At 43.1% G+C, this 27,682-nt stretch overlaps 1 protein-coding gene across 2 annotated transcripts in view; it reads left to right on the forward strand.

The window, feature by feature from the left end:
- The first annotated feature begins 376 nt into the window (after positions 1-376).
- The window catches only part of TBX15 (T-box transcription factor 15), a 96,020-nt gene continuing 68,714 nt past the window's right edge, over positions 377-27,682 (forward strand). Inside the window, exon 1 of one of the 2 annotated variants that reach the window (XM_031046881.2) lies at positions 377-716. In XM_031046881.2, the coding sequence (XP_030902741.2) occupies positions 395-716 (322 nt within the window). In that variant the 5' untranslated portion in view covers positions 377-394. Of the gene's footprint in view, positions 717-2,690; positions 3,184-27,682 lie in introns of those variants that run through there. The other variant, XM_005146627.4, reaches the window with a different exon arrangement.

Genomic DNA, 27,682 nt, shown 5'->3' on the forward strand with positions numbered 1-27,682 from the left:
AATCGGATTTAAATCCAGATTAAGCCCAGACCGGCTTCAGATTTAGGCCGTTTGCCTCAGGGAGGGGGGACCCTGTCCCTATCACCTCTCCGGCTGGGAAGAGCCCCGGGAACAGACCGGGTGCCGGCAGCGCAGCGCGGGTGCGTTTTGCTCAGCAAATGAGATGTTGGTGCAAAGGCTGGATGGAATCCCCCATCCCACGGCTTGAGGAGTACGGGTTTCTCCGGGAGAGCACTCTCAGCGCAGGGGGCAGAGATCCCTGTGAGGGGCCAGCGTGGGCTCCCTCCCCCCCATCCCCATCCCTCCCCTCTTCCCCCGGCACATCCCCGTGTGGCGGGGCCGCAAGGCCGCTGCGGGGGTTGCCCTTTCCCTCCGCTCGGACTGAGGAGCAGCAATGCCTTTGTGTTTATCGCCTTTGCACTGCCCGGCGCGGACGGGCAGAGGGAGTACGAGCTGCCCTAATTCTCCCGAGCATCGGCGCAGAGGCAGGGAGGCTGGAGCGGAGCTGCCGGCGGTGTCTGTGGCTCCCCGCGGTCCCGAACCCCGCTGCCGGCCCCGCGGGGAGCTCCTCTCCCGTCCCTGCTACCCGGGTCTGACAATTAGGGGCCGTGTTGGCACAGGAACTCCCGCTTGCTGCCGTGGAGGCTGGCCGGGTCCCGCTGCCAAGGCACTGACACGGCTCGCAGACCCCGAGCAGCAGAGCGGAGAGCCCCTAGGTAAGAGACCCGAAAAGGGTAGGGGGACGGGGGGTGCTGCTTCAAACTGTCCACCCGTAAAACCACGCTTAACGTGCTGGAAAACGTATTTCTGAGCTCTTACATCAGCCCCAAAATTTCGTTTAAATCGCCCTGCCTTTCCAACACCGTTTCCTCTCGCTAAAACGCTATAAATAATCCTCTGTTTTCTTGGGCTCTCTTTTTAAAATCTCCTCCAGCTTCTTCAAAAGCCTTCCCTGCTGCCTGTCTTCCAGAGGAGTGTTCCCGAGGCTTTTGGAAAGAGGGAAACGGAATTTGTTTGTTTGCTTGTGAGACATCCCTTCTCCGGGGGAAGGACACACAGGCTGGGCACCAGCTGGAAACGCTTGTGCCCGCTATGAGTCCCCGCTCCTCCGTCAGTCCCGCCGCATGCTCCCACCTCTGCCGCTCGCTTCCTCCGGCTGCTGACGGGAGGGGACAAGGACACACACACACGACACCCCGTGTGGCAGGGCCGCTGTGCCCGGCTGTGAGCCCTCGGCGTGTGACCTGTCAAAGGCAATGAACAAGAGGGGAGGGGAAAGGATCAGCTGGGAGGGGGTATGGAGCGGGTGACGGGGACGCACAAAACCTGTTTCTCGGCCTATATAACAGGGCTTAGCTTTCCTGGGACTTCCCGAAGAAGAGGCTTCTCTCTCGCTTTTCATCCCAAATTCCCGTTCGTGCGTCTGCAACACCGGCGGGCTGCTGCCACCCGGGTGAGAGCCAGTGCTTTAGGCCGGGAAGAGCGGGCCTGGCCATGCAGATGTGGGCGCCGTAGGAATCACTCTGGGAGCTAAAAGAAGAATTTGTGTTCCATCCCCTGCCCCCTTCACTTCTTTTCAGCCCCATTGAAAAAAGAAATCGCCTAAGAAAAATATCGATCTCCCCTGCGCTGTTGGAAGCAGCTCTGCACCTTTGGGGAGCATCGGAGAAACACTAGCCCAAAACAATCCCTTCCTGACATTCGGTGTGTATCTTCGCCTGCTTTTCCACCGTGGCTCGATTTATAGTAATTCTCTCCCTCACTTTATAATTATTTATTATTTATTTTGAACGTGTACTCGATCCTCTGGATCAGATTATCCCCGTCGGCTTTCCTTGCCGTATTTTCCCTGGAAGGTGTTTCGTTTGACTTCACCTATTTTTCCGCTGTCCCATCAGCTACTGAAAACACACGATGCTTCCTTCACCTTCTCAAACTCGGCCCTTGTTCCTTTTTCTTGCCAGCTCCCGCACAAGGAGACTGGGAGCTGCTGCAGACGAGGGGGGGGGGGGGGTAGTGTCGGGATAGAGTAAGCAGGGAAAGGGAAAAAACCAATATACATGTATTTATAAAAAATACCCCCCTTTCCCAAAGAGAAGGCGCTGTCCCTGCCTGGGGGGGGAAGGGGAAGGGAGGGGTCCAGTCCATGTGCCCCGCTGCCCACGTCTCCTGCATCGCTTTGAAGTGCAGTTCCCCCCCCCCCCCAGCACGTTGTTGTTGTCAGACCAAACACGGATGCCGCCGGCAAGCGCAAGGAATACATGGCATAAGTGACGTTTGAAAACCAGACCCTCACCCGCACCCCCGGGTGGTAAAGCCCCTCGGGGGCACTTTGCTTGGGGATTAGGTGCCGGCAGCCCCTGGGTGCGGGGAGCGAAGTGGGGGAGTTGTTACCTCTCTGCATTTAGAGCTATGGCTTTCCTACTGGCTCCCCGATCTTCAAACAGTTAATTCTCCCGACCGGTGCTCCAGGACTCAGATGGCCAAAATTCCTCTCCCTTAAGCCCGAGTCTCCCTCCCCTCCCCATTGGGTCGCAGCTTTTGGGTCTCTCCCGATCGTTGCTTCCTATTGGCCGCGGAGAGGATTTTTTTCCTCTCTCTTTTTTTCCCCCCCTTGACAGGCGCACGCAGGCTGCCCGGCTCCTGCAGGAAAAAAAAATAAAAAAAAAATCCCAGAAGTTTGGATCAATCAGAGAGAGACAGAAGGAAAGGGGAGAAGGAGGGAAAAAAATAATCCAGCCTGCAGCCCCTCTGAGCAAGTGCTGGGGACCTGCGCTGAGCACACCCTCCCGGCTCCGCCGACGGAGTATCGCAGCCTCATGTAGTGCCTTCAGGAGTCTACTGAGGGCTGGTTCTTCTAGGGGTGCAGCTGGGGACGGGTGGGGGGAGACAGAGGCGAGAGGCTCTACGTCCGGTCCCCGAGCCCTGCTCTCCCAGCCACTGGTCGCTCGTCCGCCCAAGGGTCCGGGCTGGGGGATAAGATGAGTGAGAGGCGAAGATCGGCGGTGGCCCTCAGCTCCCGAGCTCACGCTTTCTCGGTGGAAGCCTTGATCGGGACAAATAAAAAGAGGAAACTGCGAGACTGGGAGGACAAGGGGCTGGATTTGTCCATGGAAAGCCTCAGCCCCAGCGGCCAGCTAGGGGACAATGAAGACCCGACTCAGTGCCTGGACCTCAACCCCGGTTAGTGCAACAACTTTCTTTTCGGAACTCCCCTGCCCCAGCCCCGCTCTCCGCGAAGCCCTGCCGGGAGCTGCCTGCCGGGAGGGCGGCGCCGGGCAGGGCGGACAGCGAGTCCGGAGAAACATCCGGGGCTGGGGGTAGGAGGAAAGGGGAGGCGGATTTTGCGGGGATTCCTTGGATTTAGGCTTTTTCCCTTGTTCGATTCACGAGAACTTTTCTCCTATTAATTCTTCCCCACCCCCCTCTTCCCTCCGTAACTCCATGATCTCCCGGGAGGGAACGGCGTGTCCCCTTCGCTTCCTTCTTCTCCCTCTCTCCTCCCTCTCGGTGCCTGCCGGTCGCGATTGTCCTTCCCGGGTGTCTCGGGACACGCGTTTCATCTTGCTCCGGAGCTTCCCCGGAAGCCGTCTGCTTCGGGGGGCAAAGAGTGGGGCACGACACTCACATCCCCCCCACGGGAGGGATCAACCCTCTCCTCTTCGGTGCGGCTTTCCGACACACCGGCCACCACCTCGAATCTGCCCCGCGGAGACCGTGCCGCCCTAACAGGACATTTCAGTGGAGGAGGCGGGTTCCCCAGACCAGCCTCACTCCAAGGCGAGCGCCGGCTCCCGCACACATACCGCACCCTGTGAAGAGCTCATACCCAAGACCTCCACGGGTCGGGCTCAACTCGGCAGCGAGTGGCTGGGGGGCCTTTTTCTTGGCCCGGAGTAGGGCACACCGGGGCTCAGCGGTGCGGCCTCGCTCTGTAACAGTGCAGGCGAAGGGGGTCGGCCCGGGGAGGGACGTCTCTCCCTGTCATAGGGACACTGCTCCCGGCAGGGTAAAGGGCCTCAGAGGGAGCGGGAGCAGCGGGTGAGGGGAGTTCCGAGGCGTCCTGGTCTTGCCGGGAACCGGCTTGTAGGGAGCAGCGCCGGGCCCCGGGCCCTAGCTTGGCTGTCTCGTATTTGGAGAGAGAGAGCATGAGACTCCCCTCTTGGTATTCGCATGTTTAATTTTAAACGTTTTTCTGTTTATTCATTTTTATTTAAAGGGAGCCGGTCTCTTGGAGCCGTTATTTGGCTCAAGCGAAACCCCCGGGCCGCTCCTGTGTCCCCCGCAGGCCGCTTCTCTCCGGCCTAAAACGACGGTCCAGAAAAAGTAGTGACCCCGAGGGGTGAAAGCGCGCTGCCCTCCGCTTCCGCGCTGCCTCCCGCCCCGCTCTCCAGCGCGTTGGAATGGGACAGAGGGAGCGGCCCCGCTCTCACAATCACAGCGTGCGGAGAAGGAGAAGTTTAGAGAGTTTATCTTCCTTTTTTTTCTTTCATATTGGGAAGGGTGGGGAGCAAAGGTGAAGCCATTTCTGTGCGCGACCCAGACAGAGAAAGGGCAGAGATTTCCCTCACTCGCACCAAGTCCACTCCGCGGCACTTGGAGAAGAAAACACCTTTTAAATATTTTAATTGATTTCTTTCTATTGCGTGACTTTCCCAGCGCTATCAATGAGCATCAATTGCCCAAAGCGCAGCATAACCCCCCCAAAAAAATAATTAAACAAAGGCAACAAAAGAAATACAAAATAATAAAAAATAATTAAAAAACCCACAAAAAAGTGAGAAATAATTCTATTTTGAGATGTAAAATGAAATCTACTGAGTGTTTTTGAAGGGAGGGAAGGACTGAGAACTGTGCAGACCTCGCCCCGCTCCGCTCTCAAGGAACCGTATTTCAAATTTGCTTGTAAGAGCAGCAGCCGTTCCCGGTGCGGAGCCTAAGGAGAAGGAGGTAAAATCTGGTGCCTGGGACCTTCCTCTCATAGGGCTCCAAGGAGAGGGGACAGGAGTGATCAAAAGAGCCAGCACTAAAAATTACAGATCGCGGCTTCCAAGTTTTCCCTGTTCAAAATGATAAATCCGCGAATGAAACGACAGGGAAAAAAAAGGAAAATCCGTTTTCCAATAACAGAGAAGATATTTGCAACAGTCTTTTTTAAGAACCGTCTCTCTTTAATTTTTAGCCACAGTCAGATATATATTTAATTTTCCCTCTTCTCTACGAATTCAAAATAAAAAACCCTGGAAAACTTCCCTGCGCTAAGCTGGAGAGCGGGAGAGGATGGCTGCTAATGCCTGAAACCTTAGAAAGCAAACGTGATGTTTTTCATAAAGCAAAGGAAATCAAGAACAGTTTGAGAAATCATTTTGAGGAGGTTGATAGACTTTAAATAAAGTCCGCCACTGTAATTTGCGCAGTCACTTCATTAAAGCTAAATCCTCCGCGGTGTACCTTTGCTGCTGGGTGAAAATTGATTAGCGGCTCTATAATGGCCACCAAATTCCAGCTTTACAAGACCCAATTAAGAACAAACTTTACACCTAAAGTATTTTGAACTTGCCAAATCTCCAGCCATCTAGCGAGAAAAAAAGGGGAGTTTTTATAGCGTCCCAAAGGTTCAAAACTCCAAGTCGCTGCTCCCGAGGAACGCGGGGCTGTTCCTTCTGCCGGAGGCATTACCGGTGCGGGTGTGCTTACGGAGAGGCCCAGAGGTTACACTGGGGACTGGGGAATTAGGTGCTGGTTTGCGTGTGATAACGGAAACCGCTTTAGCCCCATTTATCGATATTTTCGCGTAAACCCCCTCAATTTCAGCTCAGGAGGGTCTGAAGGGCTGGAAACCGTTCGTCGCTGGGAATCAAACTCCGCCAAGGGAACAGTAAGGCTCCGCGCTCGTTTTCGCGGCTCTTTCCCGTGCAGGATTTTCCTCTCCGTCCGCACCGCGAGTGACAATTCGGCGCCCCATGGAGGGTTGCGGGGTATCGGTGGGGCGGCCCCGCTCCCCTTCGGCTTGGGGACTTCGCGCCTTCGGTGCTGGGTATATACAAAGCTCAGCCTTGGGGTGGGGTGGGAGGCAACGTTCCCTCGTTCCCCCGTTTTGGTGAAATCCCTCAGCGGTTTTCCAGCTTTGCCCAAACCTTTCGGTGACGATATTGGCGATTCCAAGTGCAAGAGAGATTCCCCTCCACCCTACCGCGTCTTTACGTTTGAGGCGAGGTGGGCAGGCTGGGGGTGCCGGGGCGGTGTAGGTTTGGGAAAGGTGAGAAAAGCGAGCGGATAAATCTCACAGGTTTGTAAAAAAACATCTCCCGAGCATCCAAGTTATTTATGTCTGAACCATGAATCTTGTCGCCAGAGTTAATGTGCTGTTTTACGAGACTCATTTAAATAGGGGGGGATGGGGGGGGGGGAAGTGTGGGAGAGAAATAAAGCCGGATTTTAATCGCATGCGGATTTTAATCACAGAGTTGTGAAAAGGAATTAAGAAATTACAACGGTTCTGCTCCTCTTCCCTTCCCGGTCCACTTGGGGCCGCGGCCGGGCTGAGGGACAGGGATCGCCACGGGGCTCGCTGGAGCCTCCCCATGCTGCTGCCAGCCGCCGGGCACAGCAGCCCCCTATCCTCTGCAGGCCCTCGTCTCTCCCGCCCCTAAGATACATACGAGAAGGAGGATGATAAGGAGGAGGAGAGTATCTGGGCGCTGGCGACGGCGGTCGCCTCTCCGTCCCCTTGTCAGGTTTGGTTTCAGAGGGCAGCAAAACAATGGGCTCGGATAACTTCTGGGTATTTATAGATTAAACCTGAGCAGCGGAAAGGTCACGGGGGGCCCACGAGCTGCCTCCCTTGATGTATATATTATTTATCATCGTTTACAGCAGTGGCTTTCGCCGGCCCTTTCCTCTGCCACTTCAGGGGTGCAGGGACAGACCGGGGCAGAGCTGAGCAGAGCCCTTTCCCTGTCGAAAGTTTCAGACGGCTTTTTTCTGCTGCACTTCTCCCCGAGGAAGCTTTCCCCACCACGGCTGCCCTTTGGGCGGCCGGGGTCGGTACCCGGTCAGGCGCGCTGCATGGGCGCTTTGTGGGCAGAGCAAAACAGTGAGGTTCAAAACTTGTGATTTCTCGGCTTTCGAACGGTCCCGTTCCTCTCAAAGAAACTTGCCGGTGAATCTGTAAACGAATTTCGCCTGTGCAGTCTTCTCGTCGCACATCCCACCGGTATTTTTCATTGCATATCTTAAAAAAGCACGCATCCGTTAGAACAAACAAAAAACAGCCCTCCAAACCCTAACAAAACCGGCAACAGCAAAGCAATAAACAACAAACCAAAACAAAAGACAAGAAAACAAGGCATGTTGAGAGGGTTTTGTTTTTGTCAAGCCGCGAAGACATTGCGTTATGAATTGTTTTTTGTTCTGTATGTTTTCCTGAAGCTACATTAGCGAGCAGCTACGAGGCTTTGCAACGAGAGAAAACAACACGGCACACGTTTTCAAACCTACATCGTGTTTATTATAGACGCTTATCTCTAAGATTAAGATCCAATGGCTTGAGGAAGAGTAAAACCGTCTCTTTCACCTCTCCGCGTTGTTGTTGTGCCCAGTCCGGGAGGGTGCAGCAGTGCCCACGCCAACCCCGCTCCGCAGCGGGGTACCTGCTCCTCCTCCCCCCCTGCACAGCCGCAGGGGAACGGGTTGTAAAAGCGGGAGAAATGGGATTGGTAATACGTGATTTTTGTTTGCTAATACCACTGCTTCTGAATGCTCATATTGGTGAAGACCCACTCTTCGAGCAGTGGCTGCTAAAGGCGAGAATAAGAAGTGACTTAATTTAGTTCCAGACATAGTTTCTCACTTCATTTTTTGTTTGAGTGCTCGGTGGATGGGACTGGGATATCGAGAGCTGGCAGAAAACTTTTCCTCATCTCTTTCCTGAGGTAGGGTACATTGGTGTGCATCGTCCTTTGCACGGTCCTTAGGATTTACTGGTGAGCAGCGCTCCGTAACAGCGAGGTGCAAGGCAGACAGCATCAGCTTTGCCTGTAGCAGAAGTCCTTGGGAATGGGATTTACTAATGCGATGTCTTTCTAACAAATGTGTGTGTGACTGGGATTGCATGAATTCATTCCACCTGTTGGATCATCAGTTTGCCTACTAAAGAGGGGATGCCGAGCTCAGATCCATTGCTCCCTTGTGTATACGATAGGAGGAAACGCGAAAATCTGACCCTCATAATGCCTCTGCTCCCCCCGTACTCTGGCCGCAGAGCTAACGCTCTTGCCCTGCCCAGAGGAGGCAGATGGAGCTGTCCAGATGAGAGCCAGGAGAGCCCGGTGGGGGCTCGGGAGGGGGTTGCCTTAGTCAGGTTCATGCAATTCTGACCTTGGAGGCGGAGGAGACAGAGAGCGAGAAGGATTTGTCTCTGCGGTAATATGTGTCTTCCTGAATTGGCGAACTCCTGCTGCTGGGTTTGTGAAGCTCTTCCTGCAGAGAGGTAAATTACTCACGCTGTATTAAGGGGGCAGGTAATAGAATAATAGAGACAAACCTTACAGAGTAGCAAAGAGCTAGAAAAAGGGCAGTTTGTCAAACAACCTCTTCCTTTCTTTTATATGTATTTTAAATCTGCAGCGTTTTTTTTACACAGGTTTATTCCGTCTGCAGGGAAGGGCAAAGCTGCCATTTCAAATACGTTTCTTGTTTTTGACAAAAACTTTGGGAGGGTCCACAAAGCTTCTGTTACAAGCAAAAGTCAAGCAATTCCTTACAAACCATCAATCACTTCTCCCTCCTCCCACTTGGGACTGAGCGCTTATATCAAATATCAGCCCAGCTAGCCTCTCCTCAGGCAGAAGTGTCCTGCTTTATCTGTATCTGTCTCTAAGGAAAAATGATGCTTTTTTTCACATGAAAAAGTTGAAAGATGTCTTCCAAGAGCTACATTCAGGAAAGAGCGTTTGCATTGTTTTACAACACAGTGGGTGCCACTTAAGTCACCTCTGTTCACACAGATCACTGTTCCTATTTAATTAGTTGGATTCCTGTATGAGTCTTTGCTTACAGTATTATGTCTTCAAAGGCTACTCGTAGTTTGTTTGTTTGTTTTTAACTTTCCCTTTATTTTCTGCCTTCTGATCTAGATTAATAAGCTTATATTAGTTTAAAAGATGCACTAAAATCTGTCCAAGAGCACTCGAGAGATTTTAATATACTGAGACCTGGCTCAAAATGGCATTTACACCAGTTCTTGATGCAAGTAAAATCTATTCAGGTGTGATTTAAATCACTCCAGGTGTCCATATTGAGTTCCATAATTTATGCTGGTGATGTAAAATCAAGTCCAAATAAAGAAGTAAAAGACTTCTAAAATATTCTTCAATATTGTTTCCTGGAGAGGCTGAGCTTGCTGGTGCCTGTTCATGGAATCCCAGGACTTTATGCTAGCTCTCAGCTCTCTGACATGCTCCTGAACAAAACAATTGCTTTGCAGTAATGGGGTTGGAAGTGATGTTTAAATCCTGGCAGCAAAAGCAGGCTGGGTATACACACAAATGGTCAGTACCTGCCAGCCCAGAAGCTGTGTGGCTCCATTAGGAAGAGCAGCATTTGTATTTGGGTGTACAGGGAAAGGTGGGTGAATGTGGGCTGCCCAGTGCTCTATGTGCCTCGTCCTGCCCAGAGCAGCTCTTCATAGCAGGGCATCGAAAGATTTGGCTTTTCTGGCTTATTATTCAAACTAGAGTTTCCCCAGGTAGAGTACACTGTGCAGCAGCACTGAGCCAGTTTTATTTCCAGAGGAAAAAAAAACCTGTAGCTTTTTTTTTCTGCTTATTTCCAATACTGGGTTAGGGAGGTTACAAATCCTGCATGTTCTGCACGCGAAGCATCTGCTGCCTCAAAATAAAATGTCATTGCATTTCTTGTGGTAAAAGCTGTAGCATGCTTTGGTGAGAAGGGCTAGGGAAAGATAACACGGTATAATAGTAAGATTAAACAGAAAATAGTTTTGAAAGCAGATTAGGAAATTTTAAAACTCTGTGAGGAAATGTGGTGCCAATTCAAGTTCTAGCAACAATATTCCTGCTGGAGGCACCTTCTAATTGCATATTTTGCAAGATCAGAAAACAATGAATCAGTAAATCCACCCGAGAAGTGGCAAAAGCACTCGTTACAATACTATTTACACCAAAATTTCTGTATGACGTTTTCTCAGTTCAACTACTGATATGACAGTGTTGTAAAGATGGTGAAAGGACTGTCCAAGTCATCCCCTGTGACAGTGGGTTGTCCAGTGTTTGCTGTATGTTTGCAAATGTCAATTTACAGCTGCTCGAGGGAAGACTCCACCTAGTAAGTGTCTAAGGCCAGTAACAGTGGATTTGAAGCAACAGGAAAATTCAGAGGAGGGTTTTTAATTTTGGGACTGAGCAGAAAAAAGTGAAGATCATGAGGAGGCATTCAAGTTAGGTTGAATAAAAGCTATTATATATACATATATATATATAACTTTATTGAGAAACAGGAAAACGTAGGTTTTGCCCAGCCTTTAAATATTCATTTTTGCATCATCAAAATACTGAATTTTTTTTAGTTACACAACTATTTAAAAAAATGGATCCCCAAACCTCCTTGTTTAAATATCTAAAAAAAATATTTAAAAACTAAATTACAACATGAATTTGCAATTACAAAAGGAGACATTTTTGGTTTAGATAATAATGAAACCAAGCACTGTGATATTCAAAATTGCCTTCCAGTTTTCCTTCTAACAAGTAAAATTATTTGCCAACTTTGGCAGGATTTCATAAGCAAATTTTTATTTCTCAAGGCTGTATTTTCTTGGTCAATTCACCACATAAATATATATATGGTAAATATGTATATATTCACCTTTATAAATATATATATATGTATAAAAATTTCAGTTAAACTCCTGAATGGTAGAATTCAGTCCCTGCGTAGTGAATGGTTTCAATGCATTGCATCTACACCTGCTCATTCCTCTTAAGGCTTTGCTTTTCGGGAAGGAAATCTTCCAGTATTGTTAAATGGCCATTTTCTGCAATGTCCCCATGTGTAGCTCTTGGAAAGGAGCTTGTGAAGAAATTATTGCCAACCGCCTCTAAAAGAACTGATTTACAGTTTCTGAAGAGTACTTAAGCAACTGGTTAAGACCTGACAGAAATCATATTAATAATCAGCATATTTATATGAATGCAGCCACAGCAAAAATGGTTTTAAAATCAGTGGGCCAGAGCACACAGAATAATTATGAATGACTTACAGTTCTTCGGCTTCACTCAAGGACTGGATGCACTCTTGGCTTGCATTAACATTTTTCCCATGACCAATGAATTAACAAACCTGAGCCTCTGCTTTTAGGAGCTCCAGGAAATAGAGAACTCTCTGATGAGTAAAGAACTGTGCACTGTAGATTTCTTAAGAAGCTGCATTAGTCGATAGTAGTATCACTAAATAAGATATCAAAAGTGTTGACTAACTCTGTGGATGTTTGTAGACAGAAAATTGAAGGAGAACACAACATAACATTCAGAAATGTATGGTGCATACAATGTGTAGGTTAGAGAGTCTTCAAAACTAGGTTCTTGATGTTTTATCCCTGAAATGCTTGTGGATCAGTTCTGTAAGTCTAAATTTGCTGTGGAAGAAGGGACCTTGGGAATAGATGGAGAGATTCACAGGTTGACTTTTTTTACACTTACATGCCACTGGATTGTCCTCTGTTCTGCTCAGATGATCCTTTTCAGAGGACAGTTATTAGATGTTTCTTAGTGCTATTGTTAACACTTCTATGAGCATAATGTAGTTTGATTAAGTTATTATCCCAGTGCTGCCCTCTCATTCCTTTTTCAGCTTTGCATATGAGTGCATTTTGCACAGATAAATGCAAATGTAGTTTTGTTGTGATTTAAGCCATTTCCCCCGGGCAAAAAAAGGCATTTCAAAGAACTTCATGGTGCTGATTTTCAAGGGCACAGCTTTTGTGACCCTATTTTCAGTGGTGTTAAGAAGGTGCAGTCACCATAGAGATCTTGACCTCTTGCTTGATTTCTGCTCTGAAATGCCTAAAACAGACACTGACAGCCAGAAAGCAGCCTCCCCCCTTAGTGCAGCTGTCAGGAGTGGGATAATTTTGACTTATGTATAGGGATTTCTTTTTGTCTGTTGGAATTCTGTGTCAGTCTGTATGAGTAAAATAATCACGACAGTGAGGTTAATGCATGGGTGATCACTTTTATGCTATGGAAGGATCATGTTTTCCTTTGCTTTTCAGTTTTGCTGTAAATGTCTGATAGAGTGAAAACTATCATGTTGGATTACACACAGGTTTCTGGATTATGCCCATCTTTGAAATTTTTAAGTGCTCTTGCTTTTATATTGTGTCGTACAATAAACCAGTGCTCCGTACAAGGCAACAAGGCTGTTATTTTAAACAGAGAAGTTGTTTTTTACTTTAGGAAACTTAATCTTTTCAATGCCAGAAGGTTGTAGGAAGCTGTGAAAATACAGAATGCAGCATATGGTCGTGACTGCCTAATAGTTTTTATTTTGCTCCAGAATTTAAAAGATAAACAGAAGATTTATTATTGTAGGATTTGGGGGGTTTCCTGTGCCAGGATTCTTGGAGCAAATAAAAAAAGGTCTTAATTTACCATCAAACAACTCTAGCAAAGTCTCCATCTGCCTAGAGGCAAGGCAGTCACGTTATTCACTTCAATGCTCGGGAGTGTTACCCACATAAGACTGTAACATCACAGTTCTGTTCTGCAGGTCTCTGCAACACTGACAGAGCAGCAGAAAGCCTACACTGCCCCGTTAGAGACTGCTCAGCTTATTCTGCACATACTAATTCTGTTTACTCCATAACTCAGGAAATTGCGCCTGGGCTGGGGAAAGGGAGGGCTGCTGTGGAAGTGCCTAGCAGTGTGCCATTACAGAAATGGACAATAATTAATAGCTTTTGTGAAAATATAGTAATATAATGCAGCTTCAGTTTTGGGGACAGCCCCTTGTTCTGCTTCTTGGAATGAAAGGTTCAATTGTGAAGCGGCTGTTTATTAAAAGTGTTTCAAGACTGATTGCTCGAGTTACATGAAGGTGCTGAGCATCATTTATCCAGGGTAATTTGGGAATAATTGATTTAGAAAAAATGGAGAGAGGCTTGATGGAGTACATCTGGGGCACACAGGCAAGTAATCCAGTCTGGTTACAGCCTTTAACAGAAAAGCAGTTCAGCCCCAAAAGGGGATGAAAAGCATCTGGGGCGTTTGTTGCTTTTGTCCTTTTGCCATGTCAGATGCCCTGCTCCTGTTTGTGTTCTTGGGCACCTGATGGTCTGGGATGTTCCTGGCCTTTCCTGACTTATCCATGGTTTAAGAAATGGTAGAAGAGTAACGCATCAAAACTAGGAGTGCTGTAGCTCAGCCTGGATGAGGACTGGGTGCCCTGTGTTGCTCTGAGGGGCTCTCTTAGCAGGGGCAGGGACATAACACATCAGTGAATGGACAGGGTCACTGTTGTGTTAGCTTCACTTTAATGTTGAGCTCTGCGTGTGTGCATTATTCTCTTGGGGATGAAGTGATGGTGAAATCAGGAAGAGAAGCAGGCAGAAAGTGGGATCACTGTTGGGAAGGGAAGAAGAGAATGAGGCAGGAAAGGGAGCGGTTCAGGGTTTCATTTCCTACCCACTGGCTGCTCGTGGCACAGAGGAATTAGGAGCTATTTTCAGACTTTTCCCCTGCAGCTGGGTACTCTCCTTTCCACCCTCAACCCCCAAGTAATGAATCGCACGGTTCCTAGAAATGAAACATACAGTTTGAAATAGTTTTTGAAGGCAACTTAGTACATTATATCAGACAAACGTAATCATTTTCTGCAGCTTAGATATGGAGGAGGCCTGAGGGAAAAATGGGAAAACCTTTCAAATAAGTAGATGATTTCATGAAAAGGAACAAGGATTTTTTCCATGGTCTTTGTTCTCTATGGTTTGATATGAAAAAATCAGGAATCTCAGAAGAAAAATAAAGATTTTTAAAGATTAAATATTTTCTTTTACAGTGATTTAAAAAAAATATTTAAAAATCTATTTGCTACTTTTCCCACTTTGATTTGGGTCTTCAGCCTTTTTCCAATCAACAGACGGAGTAGTTTTAAGTCTATTTTACTGTACAGCTGCATTGGCTGTACATTATTGATTTCCATTGCAGGTAAAAATCAGCTATTTCAGTGCTTTGTATTATTACTATTGAAATTGTCAATATACCGAAGGTTATTTATGTGCCTGAGAGAACACGTTGGTCATTATTGCAATGAGTGTAGTTATTTATTATGTAGGTATACCTAGAGGCAATTTTGAATTGCTAATTAAATTATACATAGTACACTTCTTATTGTTAAGGAAGCAATTAAACATGACCTATGATCAACTACTAGAGCTAACTCAGTCATCTCCTGCTTAAAATTCATACTTATTATTTCGTGTATTTGTGTGATTTTCCTGCGGATGGAGGAAAAAGGGAGGTAGCTTTTCTGCACAGCAGCGAAATTGTTTGCAAATGTCACTCTTAGCCAGGGTAAAATAAAGAATTCTTCACTGAAATAAAGAATTAAGGTAGTAATAGTTTCTTATTCCAATTATTTATACTCGAATGAGAATAGTTATTTGTGAACTGACCTGTGATCATTTTATTTATGAATATTCAGACAGTTACAGAATATTCATGAAATTGTTTTATGGTCCTGTATGAAAGTGTAAAGAATTGCATCTCAGATACACGTTGCATTTACATAGTAGTGATGTTTGTTGTGCAGATAAAAAGGCAGAAGAAGTTTATTATTATCATGGCCATCTAATGAAGTGTATTTTGTATTTTTTTTCCTGAAAAATAAGTGTGTTTGTTTTTCAGTCTTTTTTCCCCCCTATTTCTGCATCCTTTTTTCTTTATTCTAGATTCACAGTTGTAGTATTTTTGACTCATTTTAGTTATGACTCTTCTCCTGTAAATCAGGATGCTTATCCAGTTTTCTTTCTGAAGCAAGAGGTGATTCATTGCTAGCACTTGGGCTGCTGCACATACTTAGACTGTTGACTCTTTGTGACAGCCTGATGATCAATTTTGCTTACATTTAGCAATACAGTGAAGTGTCAGTCCACATCCAGGATTTCAGGACATTACACTTGTACAAAAATAATAGTTTGAAGGTGTTGCTGGTTAGTCACCTTCCTTTAATAAGGCAACATTTGCACCAACCTTTTACACTGTGGTTGGCTAGATTTTTTCCAATGTACATACTAAGATGTGCTCTTCATTTCATATGCCAGACTTTGCTCATTTGAGCACAGCGTGTCAAATGCTCTTAACTCTTCCCTGGTATTTCTCTCATTAAGGAACAGGGACTTCAATAAGGATTTTTTCATTATTTTACTTGTGGTCTGAGTTTCACATCATTTAGTAATAAATTCAAAGGGCCATTTGATGATATTCGAGTAGGAACACATCTCAATACAGTGGAAACCCTAATCAAAGAATAAAGAAATCAGGAAAGTAGAGTTTTCTGGCGTAGAACAGAGGTCTTGTGTTGTTTCACTGCAGGATGGATTACTGGTGAAATCTCCATTTTAGAAAGGAATATTTTGTGACAAAATATCAGAAATTCCTCAGACATGTTTGCTCTTCCTCTGTCTAAGATGTTGGGAGAAAAACCCTTTCTTCTTGTATGCTTTAAAAATAAACAAGGGAACAGAAATCGTTCATTACTCGTTTGTGGCTGCAGAGAGCAATCTGAAAGCTTAGTCGGCAGAGTTTGCAGAGCAATTAGAAATAACAGGCTTTCCAACTCAAATTGTTGGCTCAAGATGCATTCTGATTTAGTAAGGAAAGCACAGGAATCAGTCAGTGATTGAATCCCTTACAGAAGAGATTTGAGAAACTGGAGATCTAATAGTTACACTTTCTTAAATTCAATTTAGGCTACCCTCAAGCAAGCAACTGAGAGCTCCAGCCCATCCTGCCACTGCATAAGTGACAAAAGCTTAACAGTGACAATGGCTTCAACCAAATATGTGATACTCCCAATTTTTAGTGAATATAGTTCTCCCTCATTTTTGCTTTTGTTCCATGATTTGTTTTGTTTAAGAACTGGAGAGTTTTTGCAGGGAAGAAATTTCCAGGGCTTTGACTAGCTCAGGAAAAGTGACTAATACTGCACAGCGAAGAATTTGGGTTCGAATGCCATTTTGCTTGCTGTATACTTTCTTCCTGTTGTGTGTATGTATAAGCCTTTCCATATAGATTTACACTATGTACATGTATATATTACACTAATAGTATTTTGGAGAGATTTCCCTTTTTTGTTTTTTAAATAAGACTCTAATCTTTTTTTCCTTAGTCTAATCTAGACCCCTTAATTTAAGCATATTTAAAATATTTTAGAAATACCAATATTTTCTGTTCTAATTTTGCACTTAGTGTTTGTCATGGCAATGGGTATTAGATACTTGTGTTGCATTTGATGGCTAGAAATAAGAGAATCGTGTTCACTGAAAAGTTTCAGGCATTTGGTAATGATAGCTACTGTCATTTTACAATGGAACACCTGTTCTTGTATAGGGCAGCAAAAAATGCTTTGCTTTTTAAATGGGAAAAGCATTGGTTTATGCATCAATTTATCCGATTAAGTTTGTAGCAAGTACTTAACTTTCAGAAGTTGAACTGTCTGCTTGTCTATGGTGAGAACCTCTCACCAATAGTAACATTCCCATTTATCCAGGAAATATATTCATGCAGCAAGGGTTTCCCTCTAGGCAAAAGTGGAGGTGAAATCCTCTTTTAGAAGGGCAATTCAAAAAGTTCCCTGTGTTAAACAGAAGTGCAAAAAACTCTTTTAATGAAAGACAGATTGCAAGCGTTTGCCTAAGATTATCACTCTGCTAAAGTGAAGCAGAGCAGTTGAAATTCCTGCATCATTTACACCCTGCGAGCAAGGCAAGGGCAAAAGCTAGAGGGAAAATATGTGATAGTACAGGAGCAAACAGCTGTGAATAAGAAAAAGCTGCACTTTCAATTGCTACATCTCTTAGCAAAAGAAAATAATAGTTTAGTATAAGCCAAAATAAGCAAGCCCTGGGCTATGCCATGCCATAAATCCTTAAAGGGACACTCTCAACTTGGATTTAAAATAAATACCCCCCCCCCCTCAGTTCTGAAGCCCTGCAGCTCCCTTTAAATACTCTTCCTGGCACTAAAAAGTGTATAAAACTTCAATTTTTATTCTTGGGGTCTTTCCCTCTGTGTTTGCAAAGGTGGTTTCTGTTAGCCAGTTTCCTCCTTGCTATCTGAAGCCCTGATCCTGCCAAAATATATACATGTCCTTTCTTGTGGTGAGACTCCCATCAAAATCCCTCCCAGCAGGAAAGGTGAGCTCACATTTGTGTGTTTGTAGGATCAGCGCCTAATTGTAGGGGAAATGGAAACTGCACAGAGTTCTGTCCATAGCACAAAGAAAACAATAGAGAATATGGAGTAAAATATATTTCTTTAATACTTCAATAATAGAAAAGCAAGATATGGTGTGTAACCCTAGTAAAGGACAGACATTTCAGAAAGGAATGCAATTTTTCATGTTATAAATACATAGTTTCAAGTAAAAATGCCATTAATATAGCATGTATTGATATTATTGTAGTTGCGAGGTGAGGAATCAGGTTCTTCATTTTCATTCTGTGTTTTCCATCCAGAGTAAAACTGTCAAGCCCTTTTGTTGCTTGCTATTGAACTCCAGTGGGACTTTGCTTTTATTTCCCTGGTGTGTGATCTTGTTCTGCATATTTAGCAGTTCTGATGATGGAACTTAAGATAAGTCCATTCAGAATTTGCAGTATTTTTTAAGTCACCATTTATGGTGGTAACACAAGACAGAATGTTGAACAAAATGAAACTGCGACCCCTTATATGTCCTTATTCAGAAAAAATAAACTCACTGAAGTCACTGGGAGCTGGAAAATGCATTGGATGTTATTTAGACATTTACTTGAACCTAAAAGGTTAAACTGCATTTAAAATTGAAAGATGTTACCAAGATTTAAAGCATGATACTGGCGTGCATGACCATAATTGAAAAATCTAGTCTAGCTATAGCATGCTACCTTTATCTGGTGCTAGATCTGGTTGACAGAGACTGCAAACCTGCTCTCATCTTACAGAGCTAGGCAAAGACACTTCACAAAGCTCTATCAGACCCAACATGAAGAGTGGGAATTATAGCAGACTGTTAAGGGAGAAATTATTGTTCTTTCTGGGTATTAATCAGTCGGAGTTGGGGAAAGTTACTTTGCTAGTTGTTACTGGTTTTGGATTTCAGTTGTAGGAAAGTTATGAAGAGAGGCCATCTGTATTTCTTGTTCTCTCTTGTTGCACACTGGTGCAGCTAGCTTACAGAGAGCCAGTTGTGGAGCATAGGGAAGATGTTAGTATTTAGATCTCATAAAATGAAATAAGAATGACTGCACTTCAGAAAGATTTTATAAGCATTTCCCACTCCAAAGGCCTAGTTTTGTAATTTTTCTGGGTCTTGAATTCTTGATTCCTTTTAAGGGGTATTTCTATGAAAGAAACAGGCTTCTTGCAAGCAGCTGGACAAATGACTTTCATTATGTCCTGCTGCACTCATCACAGTATTAATTCCTCCTGCCCCTTCTCCAATGGTTGTATCCTGTTGTTTATCAATACTTTTCCCTGAATATCCCATAATATCCCAATATAAGTCCAGCCAAGCATAAGGTAGCATTTTTTCCATCTGACTCCTACCTCAGGGTGTTCTGCCTGGATGAGTACATAGAGCAAGTAGCTGAGAGAACTTCTTAGGTGGGGGTGCCAATTGGTTTAACCAATTGATTTTCACAGAATTTGTAGAAATGTAATTCATTTGAGATGCCTATCCTTCTGTCAAAGTTGGTTGAAGCTGGCCTGTGAGTCAATCTGGATCAGTGGGTCCAGAATATTAAAGGGAAAGGGAAAACTGATCAACTGATGGCCTTCTGTGATCCTTATTTCCTAAGAAAAATAGCTAAAATGTTTGATACATGGACAGACAATCTATTTCCCTGCATTTTATATCTCAGTGTTCAAAGGAGGTACTTTAGGCTAATTATTTAATGTGCTTATGAAAGAACGATGAAAAACTGTCCCATACTTTCACACAGGGTTTGTTCTTATAGCTTCATTCTTCAACTCTCAGACCTGAGTGCCACTTTAGGAAGCAAATACAGCTGCATAATGTTCATGCATATGCTGCTAAAAGGTACTGATTATTTGTACCTTTTAAAAAGACATAGGTCTTTTAAACACATTTCTTCCCTTTCCCACAATATGTGATGAAGTGAGAGATAGCTTACAAAATTGTTAGCAATTAGTGGACAAATTAGCACTGGAAGATAGAAAAAGAAGTCAAACCTATCGTTTTAGAGACCATAAATTCACACAGAAGATAAGGTGCTTTGCAGACTTGCTTGGCAGATTGGTTTAAAGGATATAGTGCTTCCTGATAGCAAGGGCAGAGGAGTACAGACAATTGGAAGCTGAGCTTGGCCCCAAGTCGAGCTACTTACTTGCTGCTTGACCTTAAATCAGATTTAGGCCATATCAGTTTTGGTCATTTTGTTTAAGCTGGTATTTGAGTGTTCAATGAATGGTAAATAAATCTATGTGCATTTGAGACCCATTATGCGATATCTAAGGTACACTTAAATATGGTGAAAGATTATAATTTAAATGCAAAGCTGAGTCTTAACTCTTGTTTTGAGAAGTTCAATGTATTAAACTGCATTATTAAAACACTTCAGGGGTTTATGGATGTCATTTTATCCTTCTGATTTTTTCAGAAGGAGATTTGGATTGTTTCACATTCAACCTCTGTACTGTAATGTTACCTTAATGCTGATTCTGACAAACCATTCAGGAGCATTTTCCCACAGCCCGCTGTGCCTTACCCACTGCCCCTTCCCTTCGGCTGTTTTAGAAGCCTTGACAACTCAGAAGGAAATATTTCCCCTTATATGGTAAATGTTAACATTTTTCTAATGCTAATTAATACAGAATTAACCTTTTATAGCTTTTTTTTCCAGTGATTTGATATTAAATAGATACATCTGTGGTGGATTATTGACAGAATAGTTAGAAACTCCCTGTCAGGGAAACCCAGATTAAGAGCCCATTTACTACATAAGACTAATTTAAACCCCATATTAAGGGTTTAGCATAGTTTGTTGCTGCTTGTGTGGAATACTCGATATGCATTTCACTGGAATATTTATAGATACAACATTCCTTCTTCGTATCACCATCTGCTCACCACCTCTGTTTCTCTAGCTGAGCTTCAGGGTCTGTACCAATGTCAGCGGAAGCTTTAAAATCTGCCATTAAAATAGCAACAACAGCAGAGATCTGCTGTTAAAATAATAGCAACAACATCCCTCTGTGGGATGCTAAGGAGCACATGACTATGGACAGTTCTGATCCAGCATTCCTTTTGTGCCCTGGGAGCTTTCTGGGGGGAGAAAAAAAGGAGGAAAAAAAAAGAATGCATGGGCATACTGCATTTGTGTATAGATAGATGGAAATGTGGAACTACTTTTTCCCATTGTCCTTCTAGCTGAACACTGGGGAGAGAGTGGAACAATGCATGGAAATGCCATAAAGGGAATGTAAGGAGACACCCAGCAGACGAATTCAATATAGAGAGCTAAACCCACAGATAATATTAATATGCACTTCTCCAATGACTCTCCATGTAATTGTGACTGAGCCAGCTTCAATGTATATTACACTTGATGGTAACAGGATTAGAGTTAAGGGAAACAGTCCTTATATCTGATAGCAGTGGGACCGAACTTATGGGTCAGATGTGAAACACCCTAAAAACACAAGTACAATTGTGAGCAAGAAAACACGATGTGCAAATTAAAGTAGTAAATACACATTAAATATTTGGGAATATTTTCTTAGCAAGGGAAAATCATTGTGGCAACACGGTCCATGAATCTCTTTTTCAAAAGATCTAGGTGGCCAGTGATACAGAATAAGTTGAAAAAGGTTTCTGGATAGCATTTCAGCACATGCACACATCAAATGAATTCTCATCATATTCAGCTGCACAAGTTCCTATTACAGTTTTATGTGTTTGACAGAACTTCAGAGACAGGTTAATTCCTGATATGTAAATAAGATTGTGGTGGCTAATATGAAAGAGAAAGGTGATCACAGTGATCAATAACATATCATGAGAAGCTTTGCTTTTCATATTTTCATGCTGCTTTGATAAAAAAGTATAGCATGAGGCTTTATGCAGGCAATCTGAAGTACAGCATAATGTGCTTTTATTGAGCAGAGAGAAACCAAGGTCTTTAAAAATTGCCTTTTTCACAACAGAAGAATTCAGGACTGAGGAACTAAGCTCACCGTGACAAAAGGGTAGAAAGGACAAATCCTCAAGACAGAAAGTGCTTTTGGACTATTTTTTATTCATTTGCAAAGGATGTTAAAGGTGAAAAATCAGTGGGGTGTTTTGCGTGCCTGGGGTGGGATAGAGCAAAGGACATCTTCTTTAGTGCAACAAAACCCGTGAATTCCCATCCTTCAAAAAAGAAACTTACTGTAATCAGTTTACATATAAAACTAGACGGAGATTTGCTGATTTTTATGCAACTGTTTGGTGAATAGCTAGGCAGAAAACCAATTCTATTTTTTGTGGTGCAATCGCTGTGAAGTGTAATGCTCACTTGAGGAACCATAAGAAATGAAGTGTGGAGGACCAAGACTGTTATTAACATCAGCTGCATATCAATGAAGTGACTGCTTGGAAAATATTAGTGCTAATTGATAACAGGGCATTTCCAAACAGCAGCATTGTTAATTGGTAGTGTTCAACCTCTAAAATGCTCAATACTGAAATACTCCAAAATCTTGTGCAGCTATCACACAATCCAAATGTTTTGTTTCATGGCGAAGGAAGAATACATACAGCATTAACCAAAAGAAGAGCAACACAAAATGGCAGCTTATTAAACAATAAGTTGATGTTTTAACAAAGGTGAAGAGGAAATACCATCTTTGTATGAAACTTTATTTCCTTTTGCTTTGTGCAGCACTTTTTGCCTTCTGCCCTTACACATTTGGAGAGTGCAGTTGTTTAAGTGGAACATCAGATGAAGGTGGGAACTGCTAACACCTCTACTGTCAGGGGGAAAAGGGCTGCTGCATTTTGTTTCCATCTAAACTGTGCAAGTCTGTCAGCAAGACTGTGGAAATGAACAGGAGACCAAAACAGGAGGGGGAAAAGAAGAGATCTCCCTAAGATAAGGGAACCCAATTTATTATTTTTAATGACAGGCATATGGAAGAGACACATATACCACAGCAGTAACAAGAAACAGTCTCCCATTTAGTAACTGTAGAAGATAGCATTTATTTTTATGGCAGGTCAAGAGCCCAATCCACAAAACAGATGAAATTTTGCTTTCATGAGCTCAGCAGGCCAGACCCATACCATGCAAGTCATGACTGCAGTTGGACTGGTCTTTGAAGTTAGACGTATCTGCCTTTGCTGTATCAGGCATATGAAGACCAAGAACATTAGGGGCAGAAATCTTTAAAAGATTACTGTAGAGAAAAGGGGAAGTAGCATAAAGGAAAACAAAGACAAACCCCACATTCTTGTGGCTATAAATCAGTTCCAGTGACCTGAGTGAATTTTCCCTTGTTGTTACTATGTGAGGCTGACCCAGAAAGGCAGAAGTACAAATACAGTAGCCAAGTGGGCAGAATAGCAGTGAGATAGGCATTATCTGTGTAATCTGAGTTAAATTCCTTTGTTAAATAAGAGTAAGAATTGCACAGGGCAAGCCATACAGATGAGGTCAGGCTGGACTGCACCTCTCCTGTGTGTCCATGACTGCCTGTCAGTAATCCACAAGAGTTTGAGACATGGGTTTGAGGCTTTAATTTGATCTTGCATATCTAGTGCTTTTTACTTCCTTGCTTTATTAAGACACTGTAGGAGCAATCTTACTCACTCTGGGATTTCTCAGAGAAGCAAATTGGGATGAGATGCCCAGAAGAAGGTTCCTGGCCAGACACACCTTTTCTGTCAATGATGTACCTGCCTGGATAGGGAAGAATTATCCATCATGAAAAGTTTATTTGGGTATAACAACCCTGCTCCTTCTTGCTTATTCGTGGCTACTTTAAGCTACTCTCTGTTCAGCTTGTTTCTTACTGTCTCTTCCCTAACTGTCCAGCTTCCTTTCCCCTTTTGCTTCAGAACCCTCACTCTTTGCTTTTCCCTAGAAAACTCACCATGTTCATACTCTCAGACCATCTCGCCTACAGCAACATTACTGCTGATAATTTTCTCCAGATGTTGTCTGGTGCATGATCATCAGACCAGGTCCTTCCTAAGATATTTACCTTCCATTAAAGAAGAAAAAAAAACAACAAAGAAACAAAGATGATTTTCTGATTAGAGAAAAAAAAAACAAAACCCCAGACCAAAGCACAGACAGAACATTCAAGAATTGCAAATTAGGATATTTGAGATTCACAAAAATATTAATGTGATACAATTCACACAACAGAAGAATTACGCTTGTTAAGAAACATAAAACAATGTAGTATGGGAATAATATAGCAATAAGTAAAGAATCAATAATATTCATAAAATATATTGTGGCTAATGACTTGGGCTTAGTACGTGGTGAATTTCTGCCTTTTGTGTAAGTAAAGAACAGAATCTGGATTTACAAACACTTTTCCTCTTCTGCCTAACTTCTGGAAATAGTTCTCCATCTGTTACCAAAGCATTCCAGGATTAGCAGGCTGTCTCTTTAGAGAAGAAAGGAGAGGGCAGCTTCAAGGATGAGAGCTGGCATCTTCCACATTTAATCATTTAACACTTAGGATCTCACAGCAAGAGGGATCTTGCTCTCTTCCTTCTGCACCAAGTGATCTACATGCGAGGAGCAGGCAGCTCAGCAGGTCTGAAGGAATATTGCTTTCTGCTGCAAGGGCTTGGGCTCTGGTCAGGTCTGCTCAGAATGTTTGGGTCCTTGGCACAAGCCAGGATGACAGAAAAGGAATTTGCATCTCAAGAGGTTCTTCAGTGGGAAAAGTCACTGCCACAGATTATACATTGAATTGCTACTGAGATAGAGACATAGATAGAACTTACCTTTTATTAAAAGTTGGTTTTGAGCAAAATGTGCCTAGAAGATGAGTAGCTTATGTGTTCTCCCTCTCATTCCCTATGCTGATGTATCTATTTCTCCATTAAAATTGCATCTATTTTAGAAATTATTCCATTTTTCCTTGAGTTCATCTATGTGAGTTTCTCAAAAGGGCAGAAAGGTCATGTGAGAGCTCTTACACAATACTTGCTGGTTGCTATTGCTGATTGAAGAGAGGAATTTCTACTTTATTATCACAGATCTTTTCAGAAGATTTGATACCTTCCTCAAAAAGAGTTGATCTAAATGGGTGACAGCTGTCATAATACAAACAAAGCTACACATTAGATTGAGTGAAGAATGCTTTAACCAGGATGGTATATGGGAAAAGATGAAGGGAAAAGAGTTTTTTTCCTATTTATCTTTGTATGTCAAGGAAGGACAAGTAAAGAGGTGGTCTTATTTTGGTGGTTTTTTTGTTCTTAATCTCTCTCTTATGCAGCACTCATCTCAGAAATTTCCTCACACCATTCTCATTCTGCATCAGTCAACAAACATGGCTTTGCCTACATGTATAAAATATCCTTCAACCAAGTTCCTTATTCCAGCTGAGCTCTGGAATAATGTGCCATTCTTTCAGCCCTGTCAGATTTCCCATGGTGGGAGGCCTCCATAGTACAGAGTTTGGTTTTGGCTCTGCCTATTTCCAAGTGAAACACATGACAACAGCTTTTCAAGGCTTTAAAGTGCTGTCTGGTACACATACAAGTAGTGAAAAAGGAAAAGAATGTGAGGGAGTTTATAAATTTTAATTTTTTTTTTAGCATCTCAGAAGTGTCTGTTCTTACTCAGTTTCTTAAAGCTCCTTTTTAATCTTTTTAATAAATTTTATATTTTGGATTAGATGAATACACTGTGACATATTAAAAGACATGAGATCTAGATGTATCTCACCAAACCTAGTTTTGTATCTGACCTTTTCTGGGGGAAATGCAGAAACCCAGGCCTTCTTTTTATCTTGACTAAACTTTTGATGAGCTGTATCTGCACGTTTGGAACATCACTGCTTATGAGGCATTCTGCACTGAAGCTTTCACAGATTTAACATAGGTTCTGTCTGCGATCTGTCCCCCAGTCACTTTATTTTGAGAACTCTGCTTAATTCCTCTTGGCCAAAATGAACAGCTCTCAGCTGTCAGCAGGGCCTTGTCAACTGTTTTCCCCTTGAAGACATTCAATCCACTAACAGATGAGCTATAGGATCTCTATAGAGCATAAGTGCAAGTTTGTCAGTGTATCTTCAAAGTCATACTTATAGTGCCATGACTAGTCCCTGTTATTGAATCAAATACATTTCTACATCCAGAGACAAGAAGTCCAACCTATAGAATTTTCAAGTATTGCAACTACCTAGGGTTTAAAATTTTAGTTTATTTGTTTCCTCCAAAACAGAAACTACTTCTTCCTTGCATGATCTTAATAAATAGGTCAAAGACATTGGATTTGGTCATAAACACATCTGTTCCTGCTGCTTTGTTTGCATTCAAACTTTCAATGACCGTACTCACTTCCTCCTTTTAAGTGGGTTATCCAAGAATTCTGTATTTTTCTTGTGGTTCTGTGGGAAAGAAGTCCTTAAAGCACTTTAAAAGTTGTTGGCTTTTGGAGAGTTGACTTGCAATCAATAAAACCTTTTGTTTTCAGATCACCCAGCATCTCTTCTCAACATGTTACCAGATGTCCCTTGCTGTCCCTTTTGAAGAAACTGCCATATTAACCATGGGTTTTTTATGTCTGTCCACCATCTTTTACTTATATAATGTTTCAGTTTAAGCATTTTCAGACCTGTTCTGTTTAGCAGATTTGCAGGAAATCCACTCCTTCCAGTCCTTGTGGATTTATGCATTTTTAAACAAAACCTGTTAGTACCTTTCTGCTTATCTCAGACTGAGAGGGTTCCATCAGGCCTTTTTCTTCATTTTTTCTTCTCAGTTTTTTAAGATGTAAAGCTTTACTGATAACTTTACCATTTGTCCTTGCCTTACAAGCATCCAATGGAGTTTTCTTATCTCAGTGACCTTAGTGTTTTCTTTTAGGTAACTCTGAATAAGCTATAGATACTTGTTTTGTCCTAAGTTATAAGCAGAGCTCCCTCCAGTTGCCATCAATATACTTTGGTTTACATTGCAGCCTTATAAAATTAGGCCTGGGGAGTGAGGATACTGACTGATTACATCCAGAGAGATCAAAGTAACAGGATTTAACAAGCTACTAGTGATGGGGAACACATCAGTGTCTGAATATACATCACATGGTTGACAACAGTAACAGCATCCCTGAATTAAGAGCTTACTACTTTTCAAACATGAGCAGCATCTAACAAGGTTTCTAGCTTGAAGTTACCTTATCTGCTTGAAGTTACCTTATCTGCAAATCCTGATCACCTTGGACTATTAAGAAGTGGATTCATGAACTGGCTGTAATTATCTCTGTTGCCCTAAATTTTATAAAAAATTATTATTATTTTCATTTTAAAAAAGGTGAAATGAAAGAGGCTTCTCCCTGGATGGAGCAGTATGGAGTATACACTCTTTCACGTTACCTTTTTAGAGGACTTTGATCAGAAGATATCTGCCATCTTCAAACGCCGGGCTTTTAGGATGAAAAGGAGGTATTTGACTAATAAAACTGCCACCCCTTTTCCTTTTGATGGCCTGAAGAGCAGTATGGTGTCTGTTCTCATATTGCATCTCAAGCAGCTTTCATTGTTGGTCTGCAAAGGAGCTTCTTGTAATTGTAGAGTCATGTTATTATTTATTTTTTATTGCTTATAAAACTTGTTGACCTAAGCTGGTCAACCATTTAACATTTAAAGGCATCATTTGAATTGGTTCATCTGTTCTATTGGCTTTCCAGCTGTTGCTTTTCTAACATTTAAACTTCAAGGTTGTTATTCTATTCCTTTTAGCTGGAACATTATACACAATTCAGTGCTGCAAGATGTAATATCAAGTACCCCCTTTTATTGGTAGAGGAGATGTCAAATCTTGATATAGCTTTTCATGCTTCTTACTACACTTGGTTTACTTCCTTGCTTCCTGTGTTTCATATTCTATATTGCTGCCCTAACACTGGGTTAAATTTAGCCATTCTGAATTTCTCCCTTCTGGGAGAAATTTCTACCCTTCTGGGTCCCCAAGCACTGCTGTGTCCTGTGCACTTTGTAGCACATCTGCAAATTTGGGGGACCAGAAATTACTCATTAGAAGAAGGTACTGACCACTAAAGTGGAAGGTACTTGCAAGACAGAGATGCTGACAGCGTAGGGAAGAGAGGGTGTTAGTGTTCTAAGATAGGTCCTTTGCTGGCCTTGCCTGATAATCTACACATAAAAGCAGCTGTTTGCCTATGGATTTGTGGCACACCATCCAAATCAAACAAAGGACA

Source organism: Melopsittacus undulatus, chromosome 2 (assembly GCF_012275295.1).
Source record: "Melopsittacus undulatus isolate bMelUnd1 chromosome 2, bMelUnd1.mat.Z, whole genome shotgun sequence".
Classification (NCBI taxonomy): Eukaryota; Metazoa; Chordata; class Aves; order Psittaciformes; family Psittaculidae; genus Melopsittacus; species Melopsittacus undulatus.